The 27,376-nt window shown below is 42.8% G+C and overlaps 1 protein-coding gene across 4 annotated transcripts in view; it reads right to left on the bottom strand.

The window, feature by feature from the left end:
* Nucleotides 1-11,993: 11,993 nt before the first annotated feature.
* Vldlr (very low density lipoprotein receptor) overlaps nucleotides 11,994-27,376 on the bottom strand; it is a 33,845-nt gene continuing 18,462 nt past the window's right edge. Inside the window, exons 4-20 of one of the 4 annotated variants that reach the window (XM_052713491.1) lie at nucleotides 26,915-27,037; nucleotides 25,458-25,580; nucleotides 23,158-23,529; nucleotides 22,951-23,073; nucleotides 22,739-22,861; nucleotides 22,030-22,149; nucleotides 21,801-21,926; nucleotides 21,168-21,339; nucleotides 20,370-20,588; nucleotides 18,816-18,934; nucleotides 18,074-18,213; nucleotides 17,643-17,784; nucleotides 16,288-16,434; nucleotides 15,321-15,404; nucleotides 14,906-14,986; nucleotides 13,810-13,979; nucleotides 11,994-12,641 (exon numbers count right to left, since the gene is read on the bottom strand). In XM_052713491.1, coding sequence (XP_052569451.1) covers nucleotides 12,606-12,641; nucleotides 13,810-13,979; nucleotides 14,906-14,986; nucleotides 15,321-15,404; nucleotides 16,288-16,434; nucleotides 17,643-17,784; nucleotides 18,074-18,213; nucleotides 18,816-18,934; nucleotides 20,370-20,588; nucleotides 21,168-21,339; nucleotides 21,801-21,926; nucleotides 22,030-22,149; nucleotides 22,739-22,861; nucleotides 22,951-23,073; nucleotides 23,158-23,529; nucleotides 25,458-25,580; nucleotides 26,915-27,037 — 2,420 coding nt within the window. In that variant the 3' untranslated portion in view covers nucleotides 11,994-12,605. The remainder of the gene's footprint in view (nucleotides 12,642-13,809; nucleotides 13,980-14,905; nucleotides 14,987-15,320; nucleotides 15,405-16,287; nucleotides 16,435-17,642; nucleotides 17,785-18,073; nucleotides 18,214-18,815; nucleotides 18,935-20,369; nucleotides 20,589-21,167; nucleotides 21,340-21,800; nucleotides 21,927-22,029; nucleotides 22,150-22,738; nucleotides 22,862-22,950; nucleotides 23,074-23,157; nucleotides 23,530-25,457; nucleotides 25,581-26,914; nucleotides 27,038-27,376) is intronic. The other 3 variants (XM_052713494.1, XM_052713493.1, XM_052713495.1) reach the window with 3 other exon arrangements.

A 27,376-nucleotide genomic window follows, 5' to 3' on the forward strand; every position in this document is an offset into this window, starting at 1 on the left:
GATGGATCTCTGCCTTCTGAACGCTAGGATTAAAGGTGTGTGCTACCACTGCCTGACTTCTATGTTTAATATAATGGCGGGCTTTTCCCTCTGATCTCCAGATAAGCTTTATTAGGGTGTACAATATGTGGGGAATACAATACATCACCACATTGGCCCAGTGCTTGGCTGTAGATCTCTGCATCTGCTCCTATCAGTTACTGGATGAAGGTTCTATGACAACAATTAGGGTATTTCTGATGAGAACTGCAAGAAAGGTTTTCTTCATGGAAAGGCTAGAAGAAAGCTGTAACCACGGTCACTGAAGAGTGATACCTCCTGCCTGGAGCTTCTCATTTAGCTAAACAAATCCAGCCTGGCTTCACACATACTTTATGAAGCACCAGGAATGAAATTAGACCAGAATGTTTTAAGTGACTGAGGTTTTCAAAGACTATTTTGGATTTCCTTTTCTTTGTATGTTTAAACAGTCATAAAAGAAACAGAAACCCAAAAGAACTATTCATAACAGCACTCTGTAAAGTTGTTGGCTGCCCACAACTCTGAGGATTTGTCAGATGAACAAGTACAATCTGGACTTGATCTTCTATTCTGGACATAGTGTCCAGGCTATTTCCTTCTATACTGTTCATTGTGTTTAAGAGAACAACATTGCAATGTGATGGGAGTGCCGCGGCCGCTTGCACTGAGCTGCCCTGCATTGCATCATCTCCCAGGATAGGACAGGGCCAAATAAAGTTTAATAAGTTCAACTGTAAGAATAGTGACATAAGCTTATTTGAAGGTCAAAACCACTGGATCTTGTAAATCAGTTGCTGCTCATGAAAATATTTCCTAAGACACAAGTTTTCTAAGAGTATCTTTTGGGATTTCCTTCTGCTCTTTAAGTCCAACAAAGCTGGAGTGTTAGTAAAGTATACATACCTTGCTAATGTCACTGTTATCAGGGGGAAGTCACAGTCAATGTCTCTGAAGATTTAATGGATTAGGGAGGAGGGCTCACTGGCTTCAGTGTGAATGACTTGGCTTTGTCATTATTTTAACCAGAGAACACATTGCTCAGTGATTCTTACTGTAAACCCCAAGTCTGTGGTGTCAAATTCCAGTACAGTCTCTATCTGGAATGTGAGCCTGCCAAATGTGCACACGGTAAATGTCTTTTATTCAAACAGCTCTGGGGGCAGAGAGCTCTCATCTGAGTGGTGCGCATCTGTTTTCCCATCTGGTCCTCGTAACAACTGTGTGAAGTGACTAAGTCAGAGTTTATCATTGGCTTGTTGTAAGGTGGAGAAACGGAGACTTGGTGACAGAAGGGAATTTGCCAGGATTAGAAGGAAACAACTAAGATTAGAACCCACATCTTCCAACCTGGGCTCTCATGGTTTTACCATTGTGGGACTTTCTCCAGAGTGAAAACACAGATATTATAGTTAAGTGTTCAGTTTGAAAGATTAAAACACACCCCCATCCCCAAGCCACAGCTAAAGTCAACATTACACTCCTGGAGTTGGGTTAATAAATTTCTTTCACCAGCCATAGGATTTGGTTGGGTTTACTATAGCTGGAATTAATTCCCTCCTGTGGAGTGGGCTTTAAATCCAACCAGAAAGCAGTTGGTTACCTCTCTCCCAACCCCCACCCACAGAACAGTTATAGTACCATTGCACAAGGAGGCATATCTTGCCTGGTAGGTTGATGTTATAGCACACGTGGTTCAAAGCTGGGTAAGACCTTTGGTGACAATTCTTCCCCAGCAGCCCTGCATAGCACCTTCTATGTACAATGACCATCAGGGAGGATGCCTACAGCTCAGCTCCAACTTGATTTCTCTGTGTCCTCTAACTAAAGCATGTTGTCTTCCGTATAGAACTGGGTGTTTTGTGAAATTTTGAGTTGTCACAATTGTATAAAGGATGCCTATATTTGGCTTTCACATAAGATACTAATTCTGTGGGTGGCTCTGTTCATTTTGGTGGCATCTCAGGACTTAAATATTGGGTCTTAAGAATAAGAAAACAGTAAGAGAAAACTTGGAGTTATTGACGTCTATGAATTGGAGAATTCTAGCCTGAGTTGTACACATCTTTAAACTTCATAGGTAGGCAGCAGGAGATCCTGGGCCACTGACATTAAAGGTGAGAATTTGTGTGCTGTGGGATGTTCTGTATGGCAAATGTGTTGCTTTCATTGGTTAGTAAATAAAACACTGATTGGCCAGTAGCAGGCAGGAGGAAGTGTAGGCGGGACAAGGAGGAGAATAAAGCTGGGAAGTAGAAGGCTGAGTCAGAGACACTGCCAGCCGCCACGATGACAAACAGCATGTGAAGATGCCGATAAGCCACGAGCTACGTGGCAAGGTATAGATTTATAGAAATGGATTAATTTAAGATATAAGAACAGTTAGCAAGAAGCCTGCCATGGCCATACAGTTTGTAAGCAATATAAATCTCTGTGTTTACTTGGTTGGGTTTGAGCGGCTGTGGGACTGGCGGGTGAGAGAGATTTGTCCTGACTGTGGGCCAGGCAGGAAAACTCTAGCTACATTTGTGTTTCAGTTATCCTTCAGTATCTACCAGGGATATGTCCCAGGACCCCTGTCAATACCAAATTTCAATGGATGGAAGAGTTTCTCATATGTTTCCTTCAATGGGAGTACTTGCATACAACCTATACTCGTCCTCCCATGTCCTTTAAATCAGGTCAAGATTACAGGTTATGCATCCATGACCCCTAGACACCAAAGAGAAACTTTCTGACCTCTAACATGATACCAGAAGAAGAAAAGTTCACACCATGAACCTTGTTTCATGTGCAAAATGATCAAACTCTTTATATTCAAGATCACCTTCAAGCCATGTGTATAAGGGCACTTCAACCATAAATGAACAAAACTCCCTGGAGTGCTCAGTCTCTTGGGCTCTATGCTTCTCTAGTGACTGAATTTATTCAGTTAATGGGTTGCCTGGTAAGTCCCCTTACTGTTCTGTTGACATGTTCACCCAGGTCTAGGATTACTGCCTTCTTATGATTTTCATCAAAAGCCATTCAAGTAAATTAATTTCACTGTAGGACCATGGAGGTGGAAGGATTCATTTAACACACACACAACACACACACACACACACACACACACACACACACACACACACACACACACACATGAAGTAATCCAAAATTGTGTATTTCACATTGCCATTGTCTGTTTACTTAGGGTGCAAACTTCCACTCCCTAAACTTTGGCTCCACCCTCTTTCCTGCCTTATTTGATTCTTTATAGAATTTAGATCTGTGGATAAGCCCACTCCCCAGTCTCAGCTCAGAGCCCTTCTCCAGTAAATATAAAGATTTCCCATTCTTACAGCAATATAGAAATTGCCTTTTCCAGGGACATTATGTTCCCAGGCCTTCTGCCAAGGCAAAAGCAGATCCCGTTCCACCTCAATTTCACTGGGTTTCTGAGAGCCTGAGATTGCAGGCAAACTAGTTTGCCACTTCTGGTGAATTGATGCTATTAATTAGGTCCATTGAAACCTTTATCTGTTTCCTAATAGAGACAGTTCGTAGAGTGTTGGGAACGTTGTGTCTGCGGCTGGGAAGGGCTGCGAGGAGAACGGCACGTAGTCTCTCTTCTCAGCACTGTCCTTCCTGGAGGTCACCAGATCCGGAGATATCACGAGGCAGGCTTGCTTCTCTGAGCAGAAACGGGTACTGGGCCTGATGTGTGGGAAGTGGCTTTCTGTTTTCATATGCTATTTGGTAACATTTGGATCCTACTCTGTGGCAGGCGGGTGGCAATTTGGAAACTCAGTTCATGTCTTGGCATATTTAAATAAAATCCTTCAAATTTTAGATCCTAGGGAGACCTTATTTTCCTAGACAATTATCCCAATTATGCCTTTATTTTCTTTCCTTTTTTTTTGTTTTATCAGAAGGGCATGAGCTGTCAGGGAATTTGTGGCTCATGATAAGAACTGTTGTTATACTGTGGGCGACTAGAAGCCAGTCTTACGAATGGGTTCTTTGCTCCACCAGGGCTGTCATGTCTTCCTCCATCGGGTGTCAGGCTCAGGGTATGCCTTAGGATCTCCCTTAACTCAGAAATGCCAGGATCCCGGTATTTTGGATGCTCTCTGAGAAAGCAGTTTGGATGGCTCTCTGAAGTTCGTAAGAGCCCAACGGCTAGCAGAGATACAAGAAGCAGCTGGGTGGGCAGAAAACACTGTCTAAAGCCACTGTGTTATAAAAGAGAAAATATCGCCCATAGAAAGCATGCCTCCAGAGGTGGGTGTTCGAGACCCCATCCAAATGTGTCCCTAGAAGGACTTCACCTGCAAAATAGAAAAGGACTGACATGTTGAAGCTCCAGTGCTGCGGGTGAAAAGTTCTGCTCCAGGTGCTACTAGAGTCTTCTAGATTCTAACTTTCTTTGGCTTGGGATCAGCACCATTAACTTTCTTTCCAGACTGCACGCAGCACTGTTAGGTTTTTCCATCTATGGGGCTTGTGCCTATCATCCTTTGTCAGTCAGGGGCCGTCTCGTCGGTATCTTCAGGCAGAGAACACAGCTGAGACAGGAGCCTGGATGTGTCACACCCTGTTATCCATTCAGGGAGGCATCCTGTATGCATGCCTTCCTCAGGTAATGAATGTGAAGTGTAGCTTTCTGCCAGCCCCACCCAAGCCATGGACATCTTCCAAAACTACTGTCATAATCCTCTAACTTACACCCTGGTTTTGTGCTTGTGTCAATGCAATCTACTCCAAGCAAAGCATCCGGTGCAAACCTTTATCTCACCCTCCTCTAATGCTATTTTATCACTTAGACATTCCTGAGTTCTAACCATGATTCTTGAAGTTGACCACATTTGGTCCTTGCTGCCTTTCTTCATCCCACTCTGCTTTGCCACCTGTAGTGACAAAGCCACCTTGCTTTGTCTATGATGAGTCATGCTTGCTTTTCATTCAGAACCTTGCTCCTCCCCTGATGGGCTTGCCCCTTACTTCATTTGGGCTTTCTGCTCCAGTCACCTTCCCGGAGGGTGTCCTTGACATGTTATCTAAACTATAACTTTCATTTTGTATTCCATGGTCTGTTTTCTTTTCCCTCATAGCTCTTGTCTCCACCTGGCTTAATGTCTGTTCAGTTCCTGGCTCCCAGCTAGAATGAGCATCATGAAGGGTGTGGCTTTCTCTGTCAAGGTCTTACTGGCTCTCCAGCATCAAGAACAGTGCCTGGCCCACAGGGCACACTAAAGAAATGAAATAAGGATAACACAGGTGATGTGATGTGATGTGATGTGATATGATGTGTGTGTGTGTGTGTGTGTGTGTGTGTGTGTACATGAGGAGGAGTAACTTATAAAGAGTAGGTCCATACATTCCAGCTTAATTTCATTAAAAGAGCTTTGCATTTTGCCCTAATTGATGTTCCATCTAGAATCTGCTCATCTTGAAACTGTTCTAGAACTTCTAGGAGACTGTTCTCACTGTTTCTCCAAGGCCCAAGGGAAGAACACTATGCTATCTACCTTACACTGTCCTCCACTGAGAAAATTTCTCTCAAAAAACCATAGGCCTATTCATTTGGGATCAGGTTGAGAGGTGGATTTCCTTTCAATATTAAGGAACTAATCCTCAGAAAATGTCACATATGAATGGATGAAAACAATACTTTTTTTATTTAATAGCTTTTCAATTATTTAATAGCAATTAAACTGCTATTGTAGAGGACCTGAGTTTGGTTCCCATGACCCATGTTGGATGGCTTCCAACTGCCTGTAACTCTAGCTCCAGTGGACTCCAACATCACTGGCTTTGATGGGCACCTGCACTCACATGGATGTACCCGCACAAGACACACACACACACACACACACACACACACACACACACACACACACTCACACACACACACATACACACACACACACACACACCCCTACATATAATTAAAAATCATCATCTTTTTAATGAAAGAAAACACATATAATGACTAAAGGCTTGAAACATACATTCTGCCCCAGAATTAAACATTCCACCCTTAGCTACTTATTCAGACCTGAACTCTCTATTTCTTAGATTCTAGGCCAGCCCTGTCTACTGAGCACAATCAATCTAGAGGGTGTGTTGACCTCGCCTTCCTGAGTGGTGGGAGGTGGAAGCTGCCTTCTCCCTACCTCTGATGAAAAAGACCTCACTGTGTAACTGGCGAACCCTAGACAACCACGTGCATTCTTTAATCATCAGAAAGTCACATGTGAGGCTTTCTGCAAAGCCAATAAGTACAGGAAAATTAATCTTCTTGTGTTTTAGGAATGCAGAAAAGGTCACCAATGGTAGTGTTTCAAGGAGAGAATTGAGAAGGAACACTTGTACATGGGAGAGTGATACAAAAAGGGTAGATGAGAAACCAGATTCCTAAGTGAACACGAGTAAAAGATTTGAACTTTACTAAAAAAAAAAAAAATAGTGACAGGCTGAAGAGCTTACTCAGCAATTAAGAGCACTGGCTGCTCTTCCAAAGGATCCAAGTTCAATTCTCAGCACCCACATGGCAGCTCACAACTGCCTGTAACTCCAGTCCCAGGAGATCTGATACCCTTACACCAATGCACATAAAATAAAATTTAAAAAAAATCTACGTGGAAAAAGAATCATAGGGATGATGAAGGGATGGTGAAAGAAGGGCAGTAGTTGTCGTCTGAATGATCACTTGGTACATGCTGCCTCTTCCTTTCTGAGACACCTATGAAGGTGGGTGTGGCAGTAGTTGTCGTCTGAATGATCTACTTGGTACATGCTACCTCTTTCTTTCTGAGACACCTATTAAGGTGGGTGTGGCAGTAGTTGTCGTCTGAATGATCTACTTGGTACATGCTGCCTCTTCCTTTCTGAGACACCTATGAAGGTGGGTGTGGCAGTTGTCAGGAGAGTTTAGATGGCAGGCAGGTCTGTGACCACAGAGAGTCAAGTGCTGGGTGGCCAGTCCCACCTGTTGTGCCTCTTTCCATTCATTAAGTACTCACTAGAGTGAGTGACCTTCAACTTTTCCAAGATTCCTTCGCTCCCCTCTTTTCCTTCCCCTCCCCTTCCTGCTGCTCTCTCTCAATCCCTTTCTTCCCTTCTTCCTGTCTTCCTTTTTTGAGTTTTTCTATCTTCCAACTTACTTATCTCCTTCCGGAGTCAATTTCAAGATTTTGCAGCCAATATAATTCAAACTCTGGAGACCTATTTCGTAGAAAAGGTTCAAGTGAAATAATTCTAAGGTTCATGACAATTTATCCTGATCACGAATCTATTTCAATGGACCTTGGAAGAGCCGATGAGGCAGAAAATGGAGGAATGGCTTTCCCTGTTGGTCTGTGCCTGTTTGAGCTGCCATCCTGGAGCATCATCCCTTCAGAAGCCAAGTGCAGCCTGATCTAGCCATCCTGGGGAGGAAGAACTGGTCCAACAGTCTCCTGGAAAATGGCTTTGACTTTGTTTCTTTCACAGGAGGGACAGGGATTGGGGGATGTGAGGAGGTAACTAACACACTGTCTCTTGTAGGGAGGCCTTCTCAGTGTGGCAAGAGAGGGGTCATCTTGGCCTGACCAGTTCAGGTCTGGATGATTCTTAGTGTTTTCTTTAAAGGGCCACTGAGCCACCCTTAGTTATTCAGCTGAGCAAAGAAGGAAGATTTGAGCAAATGTTTTCCCAAAAGGTCTCTAGAAGAAAATAGGCTTGCAACAGTTATCTCAAAAATAAATTTTTATTTAAGATAAATGTACAGTTCATTTAGAGAAAAATAGTTATCTACAGGTCAGAAGGACTGAATGTGTTCCAACATGTGCCCTTACAACAGTGACGATCCTAAGGCAATGGTCAGGGTGTGTTCATGGGCCTTCTGAGGCATCCCATGCTCTTGAATCATATTCTTAGTATCAAGTGTGATGTTGAAAAGAGGCAAGACAGTTTCGTGAAAGTAATTTTGTTCAAAACATTCCTTTCTCCCCAAGTGTACATGTCAACTGAGGAACAGCCAGGTGTTAGGGCAGATTCTAGAACAGTTGAGATCAGTTGAAGACACAGCACCATTACTCTGTGAACAAGCCACATTCCCTCCTGTCTTCTCTGGTGCGTTGTCCCTTGGCTACCTTGGAAACTGAGAATTACTGTGCGGTAGCATGCTTTCTCCTAACATGCTCTGCTAGAAACGGACGTGATGTCTCCAAGTTCCTGCAGGGAATTTGTATCTTTTGCTTTAAAGCTATCCCTGGATGGCTACCAAGATACTAGACTTAAACGAGCTCTACCATGCTGTTCTGGTACCATGTTCATGGTGCCATGCCAGCTTTATAGTTCTGGGCACCATCTTGCTGGATGGGGAATCTAAAACAATTGAGAAACTGCAGACGTGCTCTACAATCTGTAGGAAAGGAGACTCAGCAAACATACAACGTGATATCCACCTTAACATTTGCACAGGACAGCACCCTCTCCCGAGACCATGGCAGCCTACTTAGTTTGGGATCTTACATGGTTCATGTCCTTAGCTTTCACATCTGCAGAATGAAGATGCTTTCCTATTAGGGTTACTGGGAGGATCTGATAAGACGGGAGAACCCTTTATTTAACACGACATTAAGCATATGGTAAGAACTGAAGGGTCATTACAAACATTTAGCCATTTAAAGACTCTGCAGGTGCCAATATGTGTTTCTACATCCTAGGAGAAGCAGTCAAAGACGGAAGTAGACACATACCAGCTATGATTCTAAGGTTTAAACCGTATCATCCTTTAAGGCCTTTCACCTGTATGAGGTAAAAATCTTTCCTGAACTTCAGACTTCGGTGTGATGGGGAACAACCATTCAGGGTGAGGAAAGGCTCTTGTTACTCAATGAGTGAATCTGCCTGCAATGCTCACTGGTAGTCACTTATCAGTTCTCAGGCTGTGTAAGAACACATACTGACAGCAATAGTCAGTACGTTTGCCCATACACACCAAATGCCAGGCACTGTGCTGAGCTCTTGGACTCCTCCATCCCATTGTCCCAGTGCATCCCTATCATCTCCATACCACAGAGATGCTTGGTGACTTGACCGAGCTAGCACACCCAGGACAGAGAAATATGTGCTATTGACATAATAGGTAGAACTCTAAAGACACCCACCAAGCTGCCCATCTAACTTTGCCACCAAGCACAGCCAAGGAGCAGCCATTCTTGAGCTAGCCTAGAGTCCCTGCCGAGCCCACCCTCCCCACGCTCTCCCTGTCTCACACTTGTCTCAGGGTCCACACAGACACACACAGGAGGACTTAAATGGGCTCTGGGTCTGTGGTCCCACTTCATTCCTGTTTCTTGGAAGAACCAGGTTCAGAAATACTAAACAGATTGAAGTGACTCTGTAAAGAGATGGAACACATGATCGCAAACCTCAATTTTAGACTCTCTACTAACTAACATTCAGCTTTTCATTGGTGAAGGTAGGTAGGAATGAGATTCATACAAAAATGGTGGTTATTGTCCTTTCCATGAAGTTCTTGTGAGCTGGAAACCTCTGTGCTGGATGTGAGAAAAACAAGCAAACAAACAGCAACAAAACCTGAACCATGACTGTCTCATCTTCCAGGTCATCTCCTTTCTCCTTGAAAACGAGACACCTTCGCAGACTTGTTTCCGTTTCTAGAATTAGCCCAGTGTAAGGGTCTAGACTATGGCTACAATAGGGATGAAGTTCTCAGTCTTTCCAAAGAGGGCAAAACATTGGCTTCAGAAATGAAGGGCTCAAAGTTCTGGATCAGGAGTAGCATTTTGTTTTGTTCTTGAACTTAAGTAAGCAAAAGGGTCTGTGGTTGCTTTATTTATTTATCTATTTTGCCAGAAGTGAAAGAAAGTAGTGTGACATTTATTTGGGTTTAAGGGAACATACTGTTCCAGTAGGCAAGATTTTACTAGGTAAGAATGCTAGGAAATAAATTCTGTTTAACTACACGATACATGGGAAGTCCACCAGCATCTTTGGATGGGGGTGAAGTTAAAAGCTAGACATTAGGTGGGTCTCAGATTTCTGCAATGTTTCCACCTGAAAAGGGACTCCTTTAACTGGTCATCAACTGTGCCATTTAAAACCTGCCTGCTCATTTTTAAGAGGGGATGTCTGCCTTCTAGACATAAAACGAGTCAAGGCAAGTGCCCAAGTTGAAGCCTCAAATAATTATTTTGCCCTCTATTTATCCAGATCCAAAGGCTCAGAAATGATGCCAAATCTTCAAAGTAGCTGTTAGAATATTCTAAGGGAACCAGTGATCTACTGGGCCTGCTTCTTGCCAAGGAGCATTTAGCTTGCAACAAACTCTTAAAATTTTGGACTCCTAGACTTGGCTGAATTTCTTTACCAGGGTCCACAAATCTGTTGATTTGTCTGTCCTTTGCAGGTATTCCTCAAGTGCCTTGAGGTTCCACTCACTGTGGCCTCATGTGACAGGCTGGTTTAATTATAAATATCCTTTCTAAGAATTTGATGCTTCATGTTTTACCTCTTAATGAATTATCCACTACATTAAACTCTAGAGATACAGCCAACTTATGTCAAGCCATCTCATATACAGTTCTCAAGCTCTTGTACGGGTTATAAAGGTCAGGGTTCTCATCCCTCGTGAACTGTTGTCCACTGAATCACTTAGTAGTCTCACCAGATAACTAACCTCTCTAGCAATACTCATCAATGCTTTATCAATATTTAAGCACTTCATTTTTTTTTAAAAAATGGCTTTGTGCCTTTTAAAATACAACAAGTTCTATCTAATGCTAGGTTTCTGCAGAGGAGACAAGGTTTTTAAAGATGAGATGACCTTGTCTGTTTTAGATGCTAGCTCAGCCATTTCATCCCCAAGGAACCAGTGCCCTTTCTGCTGTGCCCACCTCACAGTGGAGTTACTGGAGCATCTCGTCTGTGCTTTAAGCCTTGCATCTTTCTTCACTTCTAGATGTCTTGAGACGTCAGAGTAGGGACGTGATGGCCAATGTGATAGAAAACTCAGAAAACTCTCCCCTTGACACAGTACCCCTTTTCCACCTCCAACTCCCTAGCTGTTCGCCACACAAAGGTCCACGAATTCTCCATAGGAAGAACATGTCTACATGTCTAATGCTATAGACCAGCAATGTGTTGAACACATTACAATTATAATCTCCATGAAGCCACATAAGAATAGTTTTTATCAAACTTTAGGTTATATCAGAACTATATGAAGAGTTTCCTGGTCCCCATTACTGGGGTTTCTGATTAAGCAGGTTTGGGGTGAGGACCAAGAATTTTTATTTCTGTTAAGTTCCTAGCAGTGATATTGCTGTTCCTGGGGCATGTTGAGAACCACAATTTAGATTGTTTAACAACAATGCTGCCTAGTATCCTTCCTACCCATCTTCACGGTAAGACAAGTCAGGCTCTTGTAAGAGTAAACCCTTCCCCATGCCATGGAAGGCACTTATCTTTGACCTACAATTCATGACAGAACATGGACAACAAAGCATGAGAACTTGTGGGAATCTTAGCATGGATTTCTAGATCATTGTGAAAAAAAAAAGAGAGAAAGAAAGGTAATCTTCTGCAAGCAAAAGGAATTCTGGGAAGACAGTGCCTTTTATAAAATAAGAAATACGTGAGCTGGGTGTAGTGGTACAGACATGAGACATGTAATCCTTGAAGTCAGGAAGCTGAGGCAGGAACACTGCAAGCTTGAGGCGAGCAAGGAAGGAAGGAAGGAAGGAAGGAAGGAAGGAAGGAAGGAAGGAAGGAAGGAAAGAAGGGAGGAAGGAAGATTGATAAATTTGGGGGAACAAATACTAAATGGTAGCTATTTCTTTAGTTAGCACTTGGTTGTAAAAGATGCTAGTCCAATTATGGGCTAGGTATACAACACCAAGAGCTATAGCTCAAATGTCTAGAACATTTGGTGATACACAGGCTGTTCCCAGTTCATTTTAGAGGAATAATCAAAACCATGGTTAAGCTGTGTGGTTTAATTTTTTTAGCACTTGAAAAAAAATGTACAGTAGTTTGAAGTCAGTCTTTGCAAACCTCCACAGAGGTCAAAGATTTCATTCATACGTACAAAATTAGTTTACAAATTTTTTTTTTGGCAATTTCATCTTAGTAACCCGTTTTATCCTATTGCCATTGTCCCAACCATTGAAAAAGTTTACAATAATTTACATAGAAATATCTTCAAAGTGCTTAAGAATAGTGATTGTTCTCTGGGATATGTACAGGTGGCCTATACAATGTATGTACAGGTGGGAGTCACTATAGCACAAGGTTCATTGCTGGACTATGGCTTTCTAGGGAAAGTGCATATTTGGCCAGAGATGGCAATACTGTCTAGAGATCCAAGGGTTACAGATTCTTGGTAACCACATCCAAAGCTGAAGTAGAATGTGACCAAGAATATTTACAAAAGTAATATAAAAATGGTCAAGTACACAAACTTGATCCGTGGAAAGATATCTTGATGTTCTTCCAGATGGGAGGAAGAAAGGAGACTTCAGCGCTGACTCGGTTACCATTCTGGAGTGGAGTGTTGTTGGCTTAGACCTCAGAGGTCAAGACTTATTCAGAGGTCAAGCCAGATCATCATCTGTGCTTACAACTGATATCTGCAGAGAAGAAAAAGGTTCAGGTGAGCTTGGTGGTTACTCCCTGTTTGCAGCTCTATGAAGTGGACTTGGGTTGGCCATTCACAGACGCAAAGAATTGCAGGCCAGATACATGAATTGTATTTGTTCCCAACCTGAAAAACTGAAACCCAAAAGGGCTCCAAAATCTGAAATTTTCTGAGTGCCACTATGATACTATAAGTAGAAAATTCCACACCTCACCTTATGTTATTGGTTGTGATCAAAATGAACACACATTAAAATGTTGTGTAAAATATCTTAGACTATGTGTATAAGAATACATGAACCAAATGGATTTTTTTTGTTCAGACATTTTGTGTATGCAAAAACTCCAAAATCCATGCTCCCTAAAAACAAACAAACAAACAAACAAACAAACAAACAAAAACAAAACACCCAACCCTGAACACTTCTACCACCAAAGTATTTCAAATAAGGGACAGTTAGCCTACACCTGCTTGCTAGAAGAAAAAAAAGAAACAAAAACAGTATGCCTGATTCTAAGGAGTGTAAATCTTGGAAACAAATGTGGAAAGACACCTAACGTGGACTGAACACTATTCCATGTTCCCCTGGAGAACGGGCAAGGGCAGTGCCCCTGTTCAGCATGTTTCACTCAGCATGGTGCTGAAGTGGAGGCCGAATGTGTACTTGGGTCTTGAGGGGAGGAACAAATGATTGCGGTTGCTGCTCCTGCGGAAAGCTGGCTCTCCTGGGTGGGATGGAGCACCTCTTGAAAGAAAGCATTTAGCACTTTAGGCTAATTGAATCTTACTCAAGCTATTGACTTTCAGCCAACTCCCCTATACACAATCCTCATAGGGCCATCCTGATTTACCTTTAGCTATCCAGGATGCAGGAATTGAAGTTTAAAAACAAGCCAGTTGGTTCATACTGCTATTTACATGTCATTTTTATAATCTAAAATAATGAGGAATAGGACTTACCTGCCTTCCTCTGTGGGTGAGATGCTGATCAACTGACTGTTTTATCGGGCCAGACATTTAGCATCTAACATGCAGCCAGTGGATAAAGTGTCCAGGGACTCCATGATCCTTCCCAGCCCAGGTACCCATAGCTAGAGGTTCTGGCCTCCTTTGAAGAGACTCATGTCAAGCCACAGTAAATACAGACAAAGCAGACTTACTGCTGGGTACGTGTGTCCCACAGAAGCACTGTGTCTACCAATGTCTATTGAGAGGTCCTCTTCAGTGGTCTTTAAGTACACAGGATTATCGAAGTTCATGCTTTTCATGTTTTTATGTTGCCAATTCCGCCACATCAAGTAGCCACCTACTGCTGCCATTACCAAGAGCACTGAAAAACATCAGAAGTGAAGTTTTATAGGCATGGATCTATGGTAATCGATGTTAGTGAAAGTTCCATGTTTTAGGGAAGGTGGAATATAGATGAGACAAAATTTCGAAGTAAGTTCAGCCCAGTGGTTGTGTGAATATTTATACTGGGGCTTTCCACACTGGGTGAAGTACAGAGTCCTGAGTCACAACCCTGGCCAGCTTCATGAAAATCACAGAAGCCTTTGGAGTGCCAGTCAAGTGGTCCTGGTGTATTAGGGAAACGAGTAAGCTAGGTCAACGGAGCCAATAAATCAAAGTGCCTTAGACTTCACATGCCTGATAGCAGCTTTAGAGGACCCTTTCCCCTGAGTTTAAAAACTTTAATTACTTTAAATTTATCCTTTATGGCCAGACAGTGGTGGTGCACACCTTTAATCCCAGCATTCAGAGGCAGAGGCAGGTGGGTCTCTATGAGTTCAAGGCCTGGTCTATAGAGCTAGTTCCAGGGCTATACAAAGAAACCTCTTGCTGAAAAAGAAAACAAAAACAAAAACAAAAACAAAAACAAAAAACCCTCCCCGACAAAAATTTACCCTTTATGAATTTTACAACTCTGTCAAAAAAGCATTTGAACCTTTGTTGACCTCTTTGTGATTATTATATACAACAAATGGGACTAGAACAAAATTCTTGCTAAACAAGCTTCCTCTATGCAGGGATAAACAAGGCTAACAAGCTCAACCCAGAAAGCAGTAAGACCTTTTAGGCAATTGGTGAATGTTCACTGGTGTCCACTGTCACGTGAAAGATACTACTGAAGAGTAGGTACCAGACAGTTGAGGGAGTGAATGCAGTTCAGTGTCTCATGTGTTATGATAGCATAAGAAACCACAGAAAGGCTGTTGATAAACTAGAACTGTCTATATGAGAAGCGAATGTACTTACAGAGAGGAAGGATGGCCCAAGCAGCTGAAGTTCCTTTTGGGGGAACACTGACCTCTGATACTGCTGTAGTCACGTTGATCCCTACAAGGACATACAAGGAATCAGTCTATCACGATTTGAATTAAGACTTAGAAACCTACCCATCAGGTAGATGTCCTCAAACCTTTTGTACCTAATATTAATCTCTAGTATCCGCTATAATTCCATACCAGAAAAACTTGGGATTAGAATTATTTGAGTTACATGGCCATTTTACCAACAGGTTTAAATAAGTCAGAGAAATCCAGGATACACAGGTTCTGAAATCTTTCAGGCACAAGTAGCCAGTTGGGGCAGAACCAATAGTTAAAGGCTGCATTAATTATTTAAGCGGCAGTTAGTTGCGATTAACGGTTTGCAGTACTGGACCCAATACCTCCAGGAACCAGTCCACTAGTACGTAGAATGTCTGTTGTGTTGATATCTTTTGTCTCACTGTAAGTCACAGGAGTTGAAGTACCTGGATTATAAAAACCAAGAACCTGGTTATAGCTAAGGTTCCTGTGTGGCTGGCTGCATAGTCCAGAGAAATCATGTTGGAGGGTTATTTTAACTCCATGAAAAGGGACAACCCACTGTAGAACTAAATTGTAAAGTGGATGTATGAGAGAACTAGCCAGCTTCAAGCAAAAACCAGAAACACAAAACTTTGGGCAGGGCAGTCAGCATGTGGAATTTGACAACGCAGAAAGATTCACAGCCACACAGAGACCCTCTCAACAAAACCCCAGGCTCCTGAATGACCACAAATGTTCTAAAAAAGGTCTGGTGTGCTATGCACATCAAGTGGTCCTGCACCTATTTTCTCAGGAAATCAAGATGCAGAATGATGTTAATTAAGACATCATTGTGTGAGCACCTTGCTTATAATAAGCAAGTTCAGCCCACTGCTTAATCGAAAGCTGAGAACAAAATATTAAAATTCAAGTTCTGACTACCCGAGAGCTTAAATTTATGTCATCTACTGAGGTCTGTAAGTATCCTACAACCATGGCCTCCTTCCTCAAATGTCTTCAGTGTTTTTATTCTGCCTTTTGTGGAGGACTTGAAGTACCTGAACATTGGCTAGCTCAGGGGTGTTACAGAGTGATGGGTACAAATCAGTGTGTGGTACATTGACACTTTGGTCATTGATAAACTCATCTGATGTTGAAATGGGACACATGTCAGCTCCAACATACTGATACAAATGCCTGTTGTGCAACACCACCACCTAATACTCTATAGTCGATTTCAAAAGTGAACAACAGCAGTATTTCTAGACTCCAGGCAAGTTGTCGTAGGCAGTGTCTTTCAGTGCTTGTTATGTGTCTTGCCTGTGGCGGAGATGCAGAAAGCCTTACTTTGACACGCTCGTCCATTCTCCTCGAGACTGAACCCATTGGGACAGGAACAGGTATATTTTGGAGAGTGGTCACTAATCTGTGGTGCTGGCAGGCAGAGGTATTCACATCCTCCATTCTCCATATCTTCTTCACACCAATTTTTACCTAGTCAGGAGAAAAAGGTCCTTTAAAATAGGCATTGCAATGTTAACTAACTATGGTCTCGATGGAGCTTAACTTTGTGTACTCTGTCAATCTTTCAGGTGAGACTAACATCCCTGAAGACTATCACTGATGTTGAATGGGTATCAATCAATGTACTGGAAACACGCTCTAAAGATACCAGAGTCAGAGGTTTCTTGGAAGTAGAGTAAGAATTTTGTCTTCCACGGGTTAGTGTGGAGGGAGGTGAGGGACCAGGCCTGGCTCATACTGTTTGTTCAAAGCTTAGAGTGAAGGGTCAGAAGAAGGAGACAAGTCATATTTTCCTGGCATTATATTGACAAAGTGAAAGGGAGCTCAGCCACAGGGAGATGTGAGGGTCTCATTTGATAGGCAAACCGGTATTCTGGGCAGGAGAAAACATGACTAGATACGTTTGATGATTTGTCAAATCCTGTTTAAGATGTGCCATGGAGAAGAATAGGTGTTACGGGTTAAGTTGTGTGTCTCTATAAAATTCGCACATTGAAGTCCTAACTGCCAGTGTCTTAGAATGTAACCTTATATGCAGATATGGTATTGACAGAGGTAATCAACTTAAGATGAGGTCTTTGGGGTAGGTCTTAACCTCAAGTGTCCAGTGTTCTCAGAAGATGAAATATGGGCAACAGCATATATTTAAAAAAAAAGTGTAACTAGACACTGGGAGAAATGGCCATCTTCAAGCCAAGAAGAGAGGTCTGAGACAGAAGAGCCTTCCCTCAAGTCCCTGAAAGGAACCAATTTACTAACACCTTGACTTAGGACTTTCAGTTTCCAGAATTGTGAGACAGTAAATTTCTGTTGTTTAAGGCACCTGATTTGTGGTACTTTGTTACAACAAACCTAGAAAACAAATCATAAGGAGAATCTGTGGCCTGAAGGCTACTGCGCAAGCTCGTCCAGTAGGCTTAGCGATGGGACTCTAGAAGAAATCGAGATGAAAACTATGCCACTAAGGGTTGAAAAGAGCTAAGAGCTGACTCGGAAGTCATTTTTCCAAGATGGCTGGAATAAGATACCGGACATCAAGTGTGGAGTTTAGCCTAGAGTTCAAGAGGACAAGAGGACATTTTAAAGGAGGTTGAGTAGCTAAGGAGCCAGTAGGTAGTAGGTGCTAGATCACACTACTCCTTTAGCATGGTCATTAAGGAGTGGGTTTCTCATGTTACCTGGTGGCTGAACGAGTTCATGGTAGACAATGATGTCTTGGGCATCATTGAGGTTATTGACTAGAGTAGCCAGCTCTGACCCAGTGAACTTATTGGCACCATACACTGCTTCATTTTCTCCATCTATCCAGTAGACACGATCCTAAAACAGAACCCTGACAATTAGCATGTGCATCCAAGATTAGCACAAATCAAGATCTAATATCATGATTTATTCATCATGTAATGGGGTAAGGTTATTGAATAGTTTTCTGGGACATTGAGTATGACGGGTAAGAGAAGCAAGTTCATGTTTCTTGAAGTTCTATGAGGACTTAGTGACCAATGTGTACCAGTCTTTAGGTGAAAGTTTTTCAGTTGCCTATTGTTCCCTCCTCTTCCCATGTACCTGTTCTAAGAGTGTCCTCTTATACGTGAGGTGCATGTCTTACCTCAAATATTGTGAGTGCAAGTGGATGAGCTAGGAACTCCAGAGACTTGAGCACTATCCTGCGATCTTGGCCATCCAAGTCCACACTAGACAGCATGTGCAGCTTGGAATCAAGCCAGTAGAGACGGCTTTTGACGAGGTCTAGGCAAGAAGATAATTGACACAATAGGAGCTGTTGATGCTCTGGCTTCTATTTAAAAATATCCAAAGAATCTATTCCGGTTTCTGGTTTCTTTTCTATCCGGAGTTCTTAGTGGGGACACCATAATACTCGTGAAGCCAGTGATAGAACCTGTATCTGCATTCTGTCTGTGGGGGCGGGGGGGGGGGTGGTGGAATGGGATTTCTAAGACTCTCAAAGTCACTGACTGGGGATATGTTACTTTATAGAAAGTGTTTTTAAAAAGGCTTGTATTTTTCACTTCTTCCCAGATAATTCAGAAGGAAACAGTTGCAAGTTACCACCCAGGAAAAGCTAAGGCACCCATGCCTGTGGTGTTCCATATGAAACCCCCCCCCCCCCCCCGAGATCCAAGAGTCACTGAGTTTCCACTGTATATTAGACCAACTAGCTGACAAGCCAGCCATCCTGGTACCTGTAATTTGTTAAGTCCACCATGTTTGTTCAGCCCCTCTCTCCAGCTACAGACGGAACTAGGAGCCTCATCTCAAATTTACAATGGGCATACGTTTAAACACGATGAAGGGAGTTACCAGTGAAGGAGTGAGAAGGACATACATACCAAGTGTAATTCCATTAGGCCATTGGATGTCCTCGGTCACCAGTGGACGCCTATCAAATCCATTCATCCCTGCTTTTTCTATTTTAGCTGGCTCGCCCCAGTCTGACCAGTAAACAAAGCTGGGAAGAGTCAAACCAGAAACGTGCCTTAGTGGCTAAGAAGAAAGAAAGCTGTGACTTAAATCCAAAGCTTAAAGGGGGCACAGAAAACTCTTGTGCTTGAGGCTCTCAAGATAAAGGCTGATGCTTAAGGCTCTAACTATGTTTTGTGTACATGAAATTGAACAGCGAGAATGGACAAGGGTTGGAGGCACAGCTTGGTGGTAGAGCACCTGGCTTGCCATGCATGAGGCTCTGGATCTACTCCTCAGGACTATAGGAGACAATAATATAATGTCCAAGTTATAGCTATGTTAGTCTGTGTTGGTCTGATGTGTAAGTACCAGCCCAAAGTCCCAAGGCTGTACATTTCCTTTCTAAAGGCATATTCTTTCAGATCCACGAAGGATCCCTTTTCTGTAAGCTCTATAGAAGGAGCTTGGGGATTATGTTCTAATAATCTTTCACAGGGACCAACTGTGAGACTACAGTTACCTTTTTCCAAGCTGCCTGCCTTAGTGAAATATTTTGACAATAGTCTGTTCCTTTCAATTGAACTTTCACACAATTTGCATTTTTAGATGGAAGCCTTGAGGGGACAGGGTTATACAAATACCAGTGTTTTCTTTGAGTCCTAGATTTGACTACCCAGAGCTAACCAACCCAGCTAAGTGTTCTCTCTCTCTCTCTCTCTCTCTCTCTCTCTCTCTCTCACACACACACACACACACACATACACACACACACTATTTGTTCAGAATCTGGGTGGACAAAGGATTCAGACATCACTTTTGGTGTATGTCATACATGAAATTTAAAGCCTCACTAATGCCGTCATGCACCTGGACAGTCAGGAGTGAGATTGGGAGGCACATCATACATAAGGGCTGCCCCAGGACTGCTCTGTATTTTGTTACAACATTTTTCTTTTTACTAATGTACCTTCATTATGCATCATGATTGGTCTCAAGAAGATATTTTCATTCAAGTTGATCATGTACACAATGGAGTTTTATTTACCCATAAAGAGGAAGGAAATTATGTCATTTTGAGGAAAATGGAGGCAACTGGCGGTGATCATATTAGGTATAGTAAGACTCCAACCACGAATATCACACACATCTTTTTTTCCTACTTGTAGAGTCTAGATTTCATAAAGATACATAAATGTGTGTGTGTGTGTGTGTGTGTGTGTGTGTGTGTGTGAGAGAGAGAGAGAGAGAGAGAGAGAGAGAGAGAGAGAGAGAGAGAAGAGAGAGAGAGAGAGGAGATAAAGAAAGGGACTTAGCTGGAGATGTATAGGGAAAAGTGAAATGGGCTAGACAATGAACAGTGTCATTGATGTCTTGAACCAGATAATTCTGTTCCTGGGCACTCTTAGGATGCATGAGAGAAGCTCCCAACCTATGTGGCTAGCACTCAAAAGGCTAAGTGAAGGAAAACATAGAATACGAACCCAGACAACGGGTCCACGGCTATGGAGGCAGGCTCTCGCAAGTCAGAATTAAACAGGAACTTCCTCTTGGCTCCGTCTAGGGTAGCTACTGAAATAGTCTTAGAAGCCGCATCAGTCCAGTAGATGGTCTTGTACACCCAATCAACAGCAATGGCTGCAGGATTATAGACATTGTCGATCATTTTAAAATGTCTACCAACTTTGTCATCAATTGAGGCACTGAAACAGAATAGGTCACAAGAAATTTAAAAGTTGTCACCATTGGACCCTGGAGAATGGACTTTCTGTTTATAAAATGGTCAAGGACTTTATTCAGAAAGGACCCTAGGAACCCCACAGCTCTCCACTAAAATTATTCAGCCATGTTGCTTAGGGATGGAAAATTAGCAATATTGTAGCTTGTCTAGTTGTGGTTATGTATTCTAGATGCAAAGAAAGCATTTGGCTCAGCTGCCATCATCAGGTCAACAGTTTCCACTGAGGAAAAGCTGCTACCATCATTTCTGTTTGTAGCAAGAGAAGACAGTTCACAATTATAGAAGGAGAAAATATGAGGAATTCAGATGTCATCTGTAGGCATTGTCGCCTTTTCCTTCATGAACAATGATTCATTCCTAAATAACAGCTGACAGTAACTTATTAGCTGGAAAACCAGTGTTGGGTTTAATACTCCCAACTGACTAGATAGTAGACTGGAGCCAGAGACAATAGAAGCCTCATCCTCTACCCCAATCCTTTCCACAGGCCCACTGACAGTGACTTATATGTCCAGATGTTAGAAATGCAAGTGAAAGTTACCTGAAGATGGCCTTTTGGCTTAGATCAGCCCAAAATAGCTTCTGAGCTGCAATGTCAGCATCGAGAGCCACCGTGTTTCTTAGTTGTTCTACAAGTTGGATGTATTCCTTCCTCTCTAGGCCAATCTTCCTGATGTCTCTTCGATTAGTGAAGATCAGACTTGGCTCTCTGCCTATAAGACATAAGCCAGGTTGATTTAGGTTTGCTATAAAGCAAGATCTTCTAAGTCACTGCCTCTCCACAGAGGACCACTTCTAAAGATACTGCTGAACATCTCAGTAGTACCCAGCCTGGAGTTCAAGCCCCCTGGGCCTGTAAGTACTTCTACCCTATTTAGGAAGGCAGTCCTGGGGTTACAGCATTCAACAGTAGGGTGGCTGATAAACAAGATATTTGTTTGCATTGTGCTCAGTTCCAGAAGCAAAAAGGAAGCAAATATGGAGACTCTTTGTAGTATCCTATGCAAAAGGAAAGACCAAGGCAGATGCATGGGAAGGTGATCTGCCTTAGTTTAGCAGCATTGCTCTGGGGTACGACTTTATGTGTAGGTTGACTGCTGCAGTCACCAGCTGTACCTTTTAGAATCACTAACTCATAAAGGTACCAGAGCAGCACCAGCCCAAGTCCATTTACCTACTGCCTTGCACACGCCAGTGGCAAGATCCATTTGATAGCCACGACTACATTCACACTTGTAACCGCCTTTTAAGTTGATACAAATTTGACTGCAGATCCCCGGATTTTGGCATTCATCAATATCTAGGAGGGAAATTAGAATTAGTCTTGCTGTTCCTCTGCCTTACTAGATGCATGTCGCCCTTTCCCATGTCCTCCAGGGGCCAGGCTCTTTGCTTCCACTCACCTCCACAGGTTTTCCTATCTATCAGTTCAAACCCAGCTGCGCAGTCACATTCATAGCCTATAACTAGGTCTTTGCAGATATGGGAACAGCCACCGTTATTGATCAAGCATTCATTGATATCTGGAATAAAAGGATAGCAAAAGTCACCTGGCAGCTTCGTCTTGATTTTTAATATAATATTTTAGATTTGTTCTTTGAGACTTCCATATACAGATACAATGGATTCTGATCTTATCTACTGCTCCATACCCCATCCAGCTCTCTGAAGATGCACAAACATCTCCCTCCCAACTTCAACTGCTCATTTTCTTTTCTGTTTCACAACCCAGAGTCCAAATTAGTACAACATCTTATTCTTAATTGATAGTTGTCTTATTCACATTCAAACTCAGGCTGCTGCTGCTGGCCTTTCTAAGATCTGATTATTTGTTCTGTAGATAAAAATTTCAGGCTGGATGGTAGGCAACCAGTTAGTTATACAGGATTTACTCATGTTGCTATCAATTTTAGTTATTTTAAGGAGTTTCTAAACTCAGGGTTAGTTTGCCACTGGGTGGAACCCCATGTCATAAGACTTTATTATCAAGCTTATATTAAATTTTAGCTCATTTTGAGTTCAACAGGGCTTCAAGCAGGGTCCAAACAGCATTGGCTCTGATGGACTGAAGGGAACCCCCCAGCTCTGGCCTCAAGCAAGCCCCTCACTTACTGCATTCCTTCAGGGGCTCATCACTCCAGTCTCTGCAGTCCTGCTCCTGGTCACACACTTTGCTGATGTCTATACATTCCCCACTTCTGCACTTGAACTTTCCAGGGCCCAAGCACTGATTGACTATAACACCAAACACAGGAGAGAAGTCCCATTGTTGGTCCGACCAGTGCAACCAACGGTCTACCAGAACACGATGGAGAGAACCTCACCGTTTTTGCAGTTGACTTCATCAGAGCCATCAACACAGTCTCGGATGCCATTGCACTGCCTGCTGCCATGGATGCAGCTACCGTCTTCACACTCAAACTGGTCAGGTCGGCAGGTTCGAGAAGCTGTGAAAGGAGGTAACACAATGGAATGCAGCCAGCCATAGGGTCCCCAGTCGATGCATGGAGGAGAATTGGAAAGTTACTTACGGCAGTTGACCTCATCACTGCCATCCTTGCAGTCAGGGTCTCCATCACACCGCCACTTTTTGTGAATGCACTCGCCAGAGCCACACTGGATCTCGCTGGCGGGACATTTGGTATGTATCACTGGCTGACGACCACACTGTTCAAGAGACTCGTCTGACTGGTCAGAACAATCTGCATCATCATCACACACCCAGCTGAGGGGGATGCAGGAAGAGGTGCTGCACTGGAACTCATGAGCCCCGCAGGTCGGTGGGGCACAATCCAGCTCATCACTGCCATCATCACAGTCGTCCTGGCCATTACACACAAAGTTCCTGGAGACACAGCGGCCACTGGAGCAAGTAAACTCATCAGCACTGCATGTTATGTTGCCTGTCGGAGGGAAGATGTCCCATTGAAAGTGCATCAGCATTTGTTTTTAATACAAGACTCTCATCACCAAATCAAATATATTGATCTTTGATGAGTAACTTTAGCTTTTGAACTTAAAAGCTATAGTGCTGTTATATTGAGAACAAGTTTCTGAAATATGACAAAACAGTTTCACAGTATAAAATAAGATGCAGCCATACTATATATAAGAGCAGAAATAAAGGACCAAGAAGACAGTAGAAGGCTAGAAACTAATTTGAGATGAGACCCACAACTGACACTTAAAGGGACAGTGATCAATACCTTAATCTGGTATCAGGGACTTCATTTTGGAAGGCAGAGTTATACCTAGACCAACCTATTGTATGTCAGCCCAAACCACATCACTAGCTGAGAATATGTATCAGCTATATATGGGCAATGTAAAATGGATATTAAGGCACTATCCAAAAAGAAACAAACCAAAGAACATTCTACATGGTTCCTTTCTTTTGGGTTCTTTAAATAAACATTAGGAATACCATCTTAATAATTTTCAGATTATTTTTTCCACTGCTAGGACCAGAATCATAGCCTAGCAACTCTGCATGCTAGTCATGACAAAGTAGTCACAGTAGCCAGTTTAGGTTTTGATTTAAATTCCTGCCAAACATACCAAGGTCACAATTTGGTGGTAATTGGTGAAAGGAGACCACGACTCTCTTGGGAAGCAAAGTGTAGATTTGCGAGGGAAATGTTTGGCAGCTCCAGGGCTTGCCATGGCAATGGATAAAGCTCGATTCTATGACTGAACATGAAACTCATTGGACTAGGTGCAGTGGGATTGCCCCCACAGAGTGACTTGTACATGCCAGACTAGTGTCTCACCTGCAAGGACTCTGAGCTCCAGACTAGTGTTTCATCTGCAAGGACCCTGAGCTCCAGACTAGTGTTTCATCTGCAAGGACCCTGAGCTCCAGACTAGGGTTTCATGTGCAAGACCCTGAGCTCCAGACTAGTGTTTCACCTGCAAGGACCCTGAGCTCCCGACTAGTGTTTAATCTGCAAGGACCCTGAGCTCCAGACTAGTGTTTCACCTGCAAGGACCCTGAGCTCCAGACTAGTGTTTAATCTGCAAGGACCCTGAGCTCCAGACTAGTTTTTTTTCATTTGCAAGGACCCTAAACTCCCTTAGATATTACAGCAGCCTGAAATTAGGCTCAAGAGACTCAGGTTTAGAAGGACTATGAAGGAGTAGTAGGTTGCAACAACACTCAAAGCAATGTTTTTCAACCTACAGATTTTTCTCCAGGGCCTCACCTTTAACATGGAACACTTCATTATAGACACCCCAAGAATATAAGTGTGAAAGAATAGAAAATAGTGCTAGCATTCAGAGACAGGAATCATCATAGGACACAAAGGTTGGGTAGACTTTAGCTATCTGCTGGCAACATGTTAGGCCATGCTTCTATGCTAATGTACCAATAGAGTCTAGTTGGCAGAAATGCTTGTATCACACTCAAGTAACTTGTTCCAAGAAGCTGATCTAACTAAATCTTTGAATGTGTCTGCTGGCCCCATCACCTTCTAGTTTTATTGAGCCAAATGTAAGGAAAACCCTTGAATTACTGTCATAAAAGGAAAAAGTCCACATAGCTGCGGCCTTACTAAGCTACGCTAAATGTACTATGCTGAATGTAAGCATCAAGATGACTTCTTTGCTTGCTTCTATCTGCCTGGAAGATGCACCAGGCAGTGGCCAATTACCAGGAATAGGCCTTTCACAGTTTTATGGTGGCCAGGAAGGACCAATATTGAGCAGACAGCAAAGCCACTGAAAAGTGACTCAGTGGCACTGTGTCTTCGGGCTGACGTTAGCATCCCTTGCCCACCTTTCTTTAGGAAAAGGGTCTTTGGGGTATGCCACTTCACACTGGTCTTCTTACCACAGTTTTCTTCATCTTCTCCATTGTCACAATCACTCTCCCCATCGCATCTCCAGGACACTGGGATACACTGAGTAGAACGGGCGCCACAGCTGATTTCATTTATGCGGCATGTTCTCATATCTGTTGATGACATACAGTCTCAAAAGAGCCTCCAAACTGGTCATTGCAAAGCCGCTGCTCCTGTGCTGCCTGGAAGTGCAACACCTGGGACTCAGTGGTCAGGCACTCGGGGCACACTGACTAGTGGAAGCCAGGCAGCTCCTTCGCCAGCTCCGTCCTTAGAAGCTATGCCAAGCAAGGCCACCTGGCAGCGTACCCGAGAACCTTGACCAGGTCACTCCTTCAAGGTTCTGCGGCATGCTCAGTTCTGGCTTTTGTTTTACTTGGCACAATTAAGTTGATTTGTTGGCCTGTTCCTAGTCCATTACTTATGTTTGGATATCAGTGGGCACACCAGATATTGTCACCTAATCCTGACTCTATTAAAGGTCAGATGGGCTAATACCTATGAGACCTTCCATGGAATAGTAGCCTTCCTAGGCCTCCATTCACATCTTTCTTTATATATGCAAAGCAGGAATATACCCTGATTCTTGATTTTACCATGTCATTAACCCCTAAAACATGGGGCTGACTCTGTGTAGATCCTGTCTAGGACCCTCAGGTTTCTAACTCACTGACAAAATTGTCCACTTCTTGGTAGAAAATAACCACCTCGGTTATTTCATAATCATATCCTTAACCTAAACTCGGTTCATGCCAATCCTATTTCTTCTGTGTCAACAGGCCTCTGCTGTGATGAATCTTCAGACTTTCCTGCATCCTAGCATCCAAATGATCCCAGTTTATTTGATCTCAACACACCTTTCTCTGTGGTTTGTGGACTTCTCCCTGTACATCAGCCTATGGGCAGAGAGATATATTTGTAACTTTATGAAGTTTTTCTTATTCAATAACAAACTCTATAGCCCCTGCATTAGGTTATACATTTGTTAAAATCCTCAAACTACCCTATTACTAACCACCTTGCTGTTTTAATAATAGCATGTTCTCATAGTACGAAAATCTGTGCATTTCAAAGCTTATGTGTCACCCTTAGGAAACTAGCTCTTGACTTACATTCTAGGTTCAGGGGACCATCTACTCAGTTATTGTCAAACAGTTGAAATCTATGCACCTAGTCAAGGAGTTCTTAATTGAATCTGCTGGCTTCAGTCTTAAGTATTCAAAGGTGAAGCTACCCAAGAGAATGTCAGTCTTGTTAGACTAGGGAGAGCAGTCTTTAGAGGAGATGGAATAACTGTTAATAGCTTGAATGACCTTCAAGTCAGTTGGCCTCAAGTTCAAGGCAGGCAAAGAAAAATGAATGTCAAGCAATCGATAAAGCATCACTTAGAACGGAGACAGAACAGCACAAAAGAAGTCAAGTCCAAAGCAAGTCAAGGCACACTCACGGCACTGTTCCGGGCTTTCATCAGAACCATCTTCACAATCAGGGTCCCCATCACACTGCCATCTGTTAGGAACACACTGGCCGTTTTTGCACACGAAGTCAGACTCAGCACATGTCTTCTTTACTACAAGAGTTTATTCTTGGAGTTAGAATTGAAGTCAATGATCCCAGACCCCAATTTTCATATTAAGGTTAAAAACTATACTTCGGTATGTTTTCCTTTAAAAGTAATGCTGAATCTGTTGACTGATATTCAACTGTTGGCATCTTTAGAAAGCTCATCTTTTTCCTCATAGGTTTCAGAGGAGGGAGTTATTCATTGGAGAGATTTGGAGGACAATAAACTGAAAGAAAGACAAAGGCTGTCCATTGTCTTATGACCCAGGGACGTTTCAAATGAACTGGTCTGTTTACAATGTTAACACTATGGATTTCTTCCAACTCATTCACAAACTCGGAGGTG

This window comes from Peromyscus californicus, unplaced genomic scaffold, assembly GCF_007827085.1.
Source record: "Peromyscus californicus insignis strain IS unplaced genomic scaffold, ASM782708v3 Scaffold_4__1_contigs__length_199733344, whole genome shotgun sequence".
Classification (NCBI taxonomy): Eukaryota; Metazoa; Chordata; class Mammalia; order Rodentia; family Cricetidae; genus Peromyscus; species Peromyscus californicus.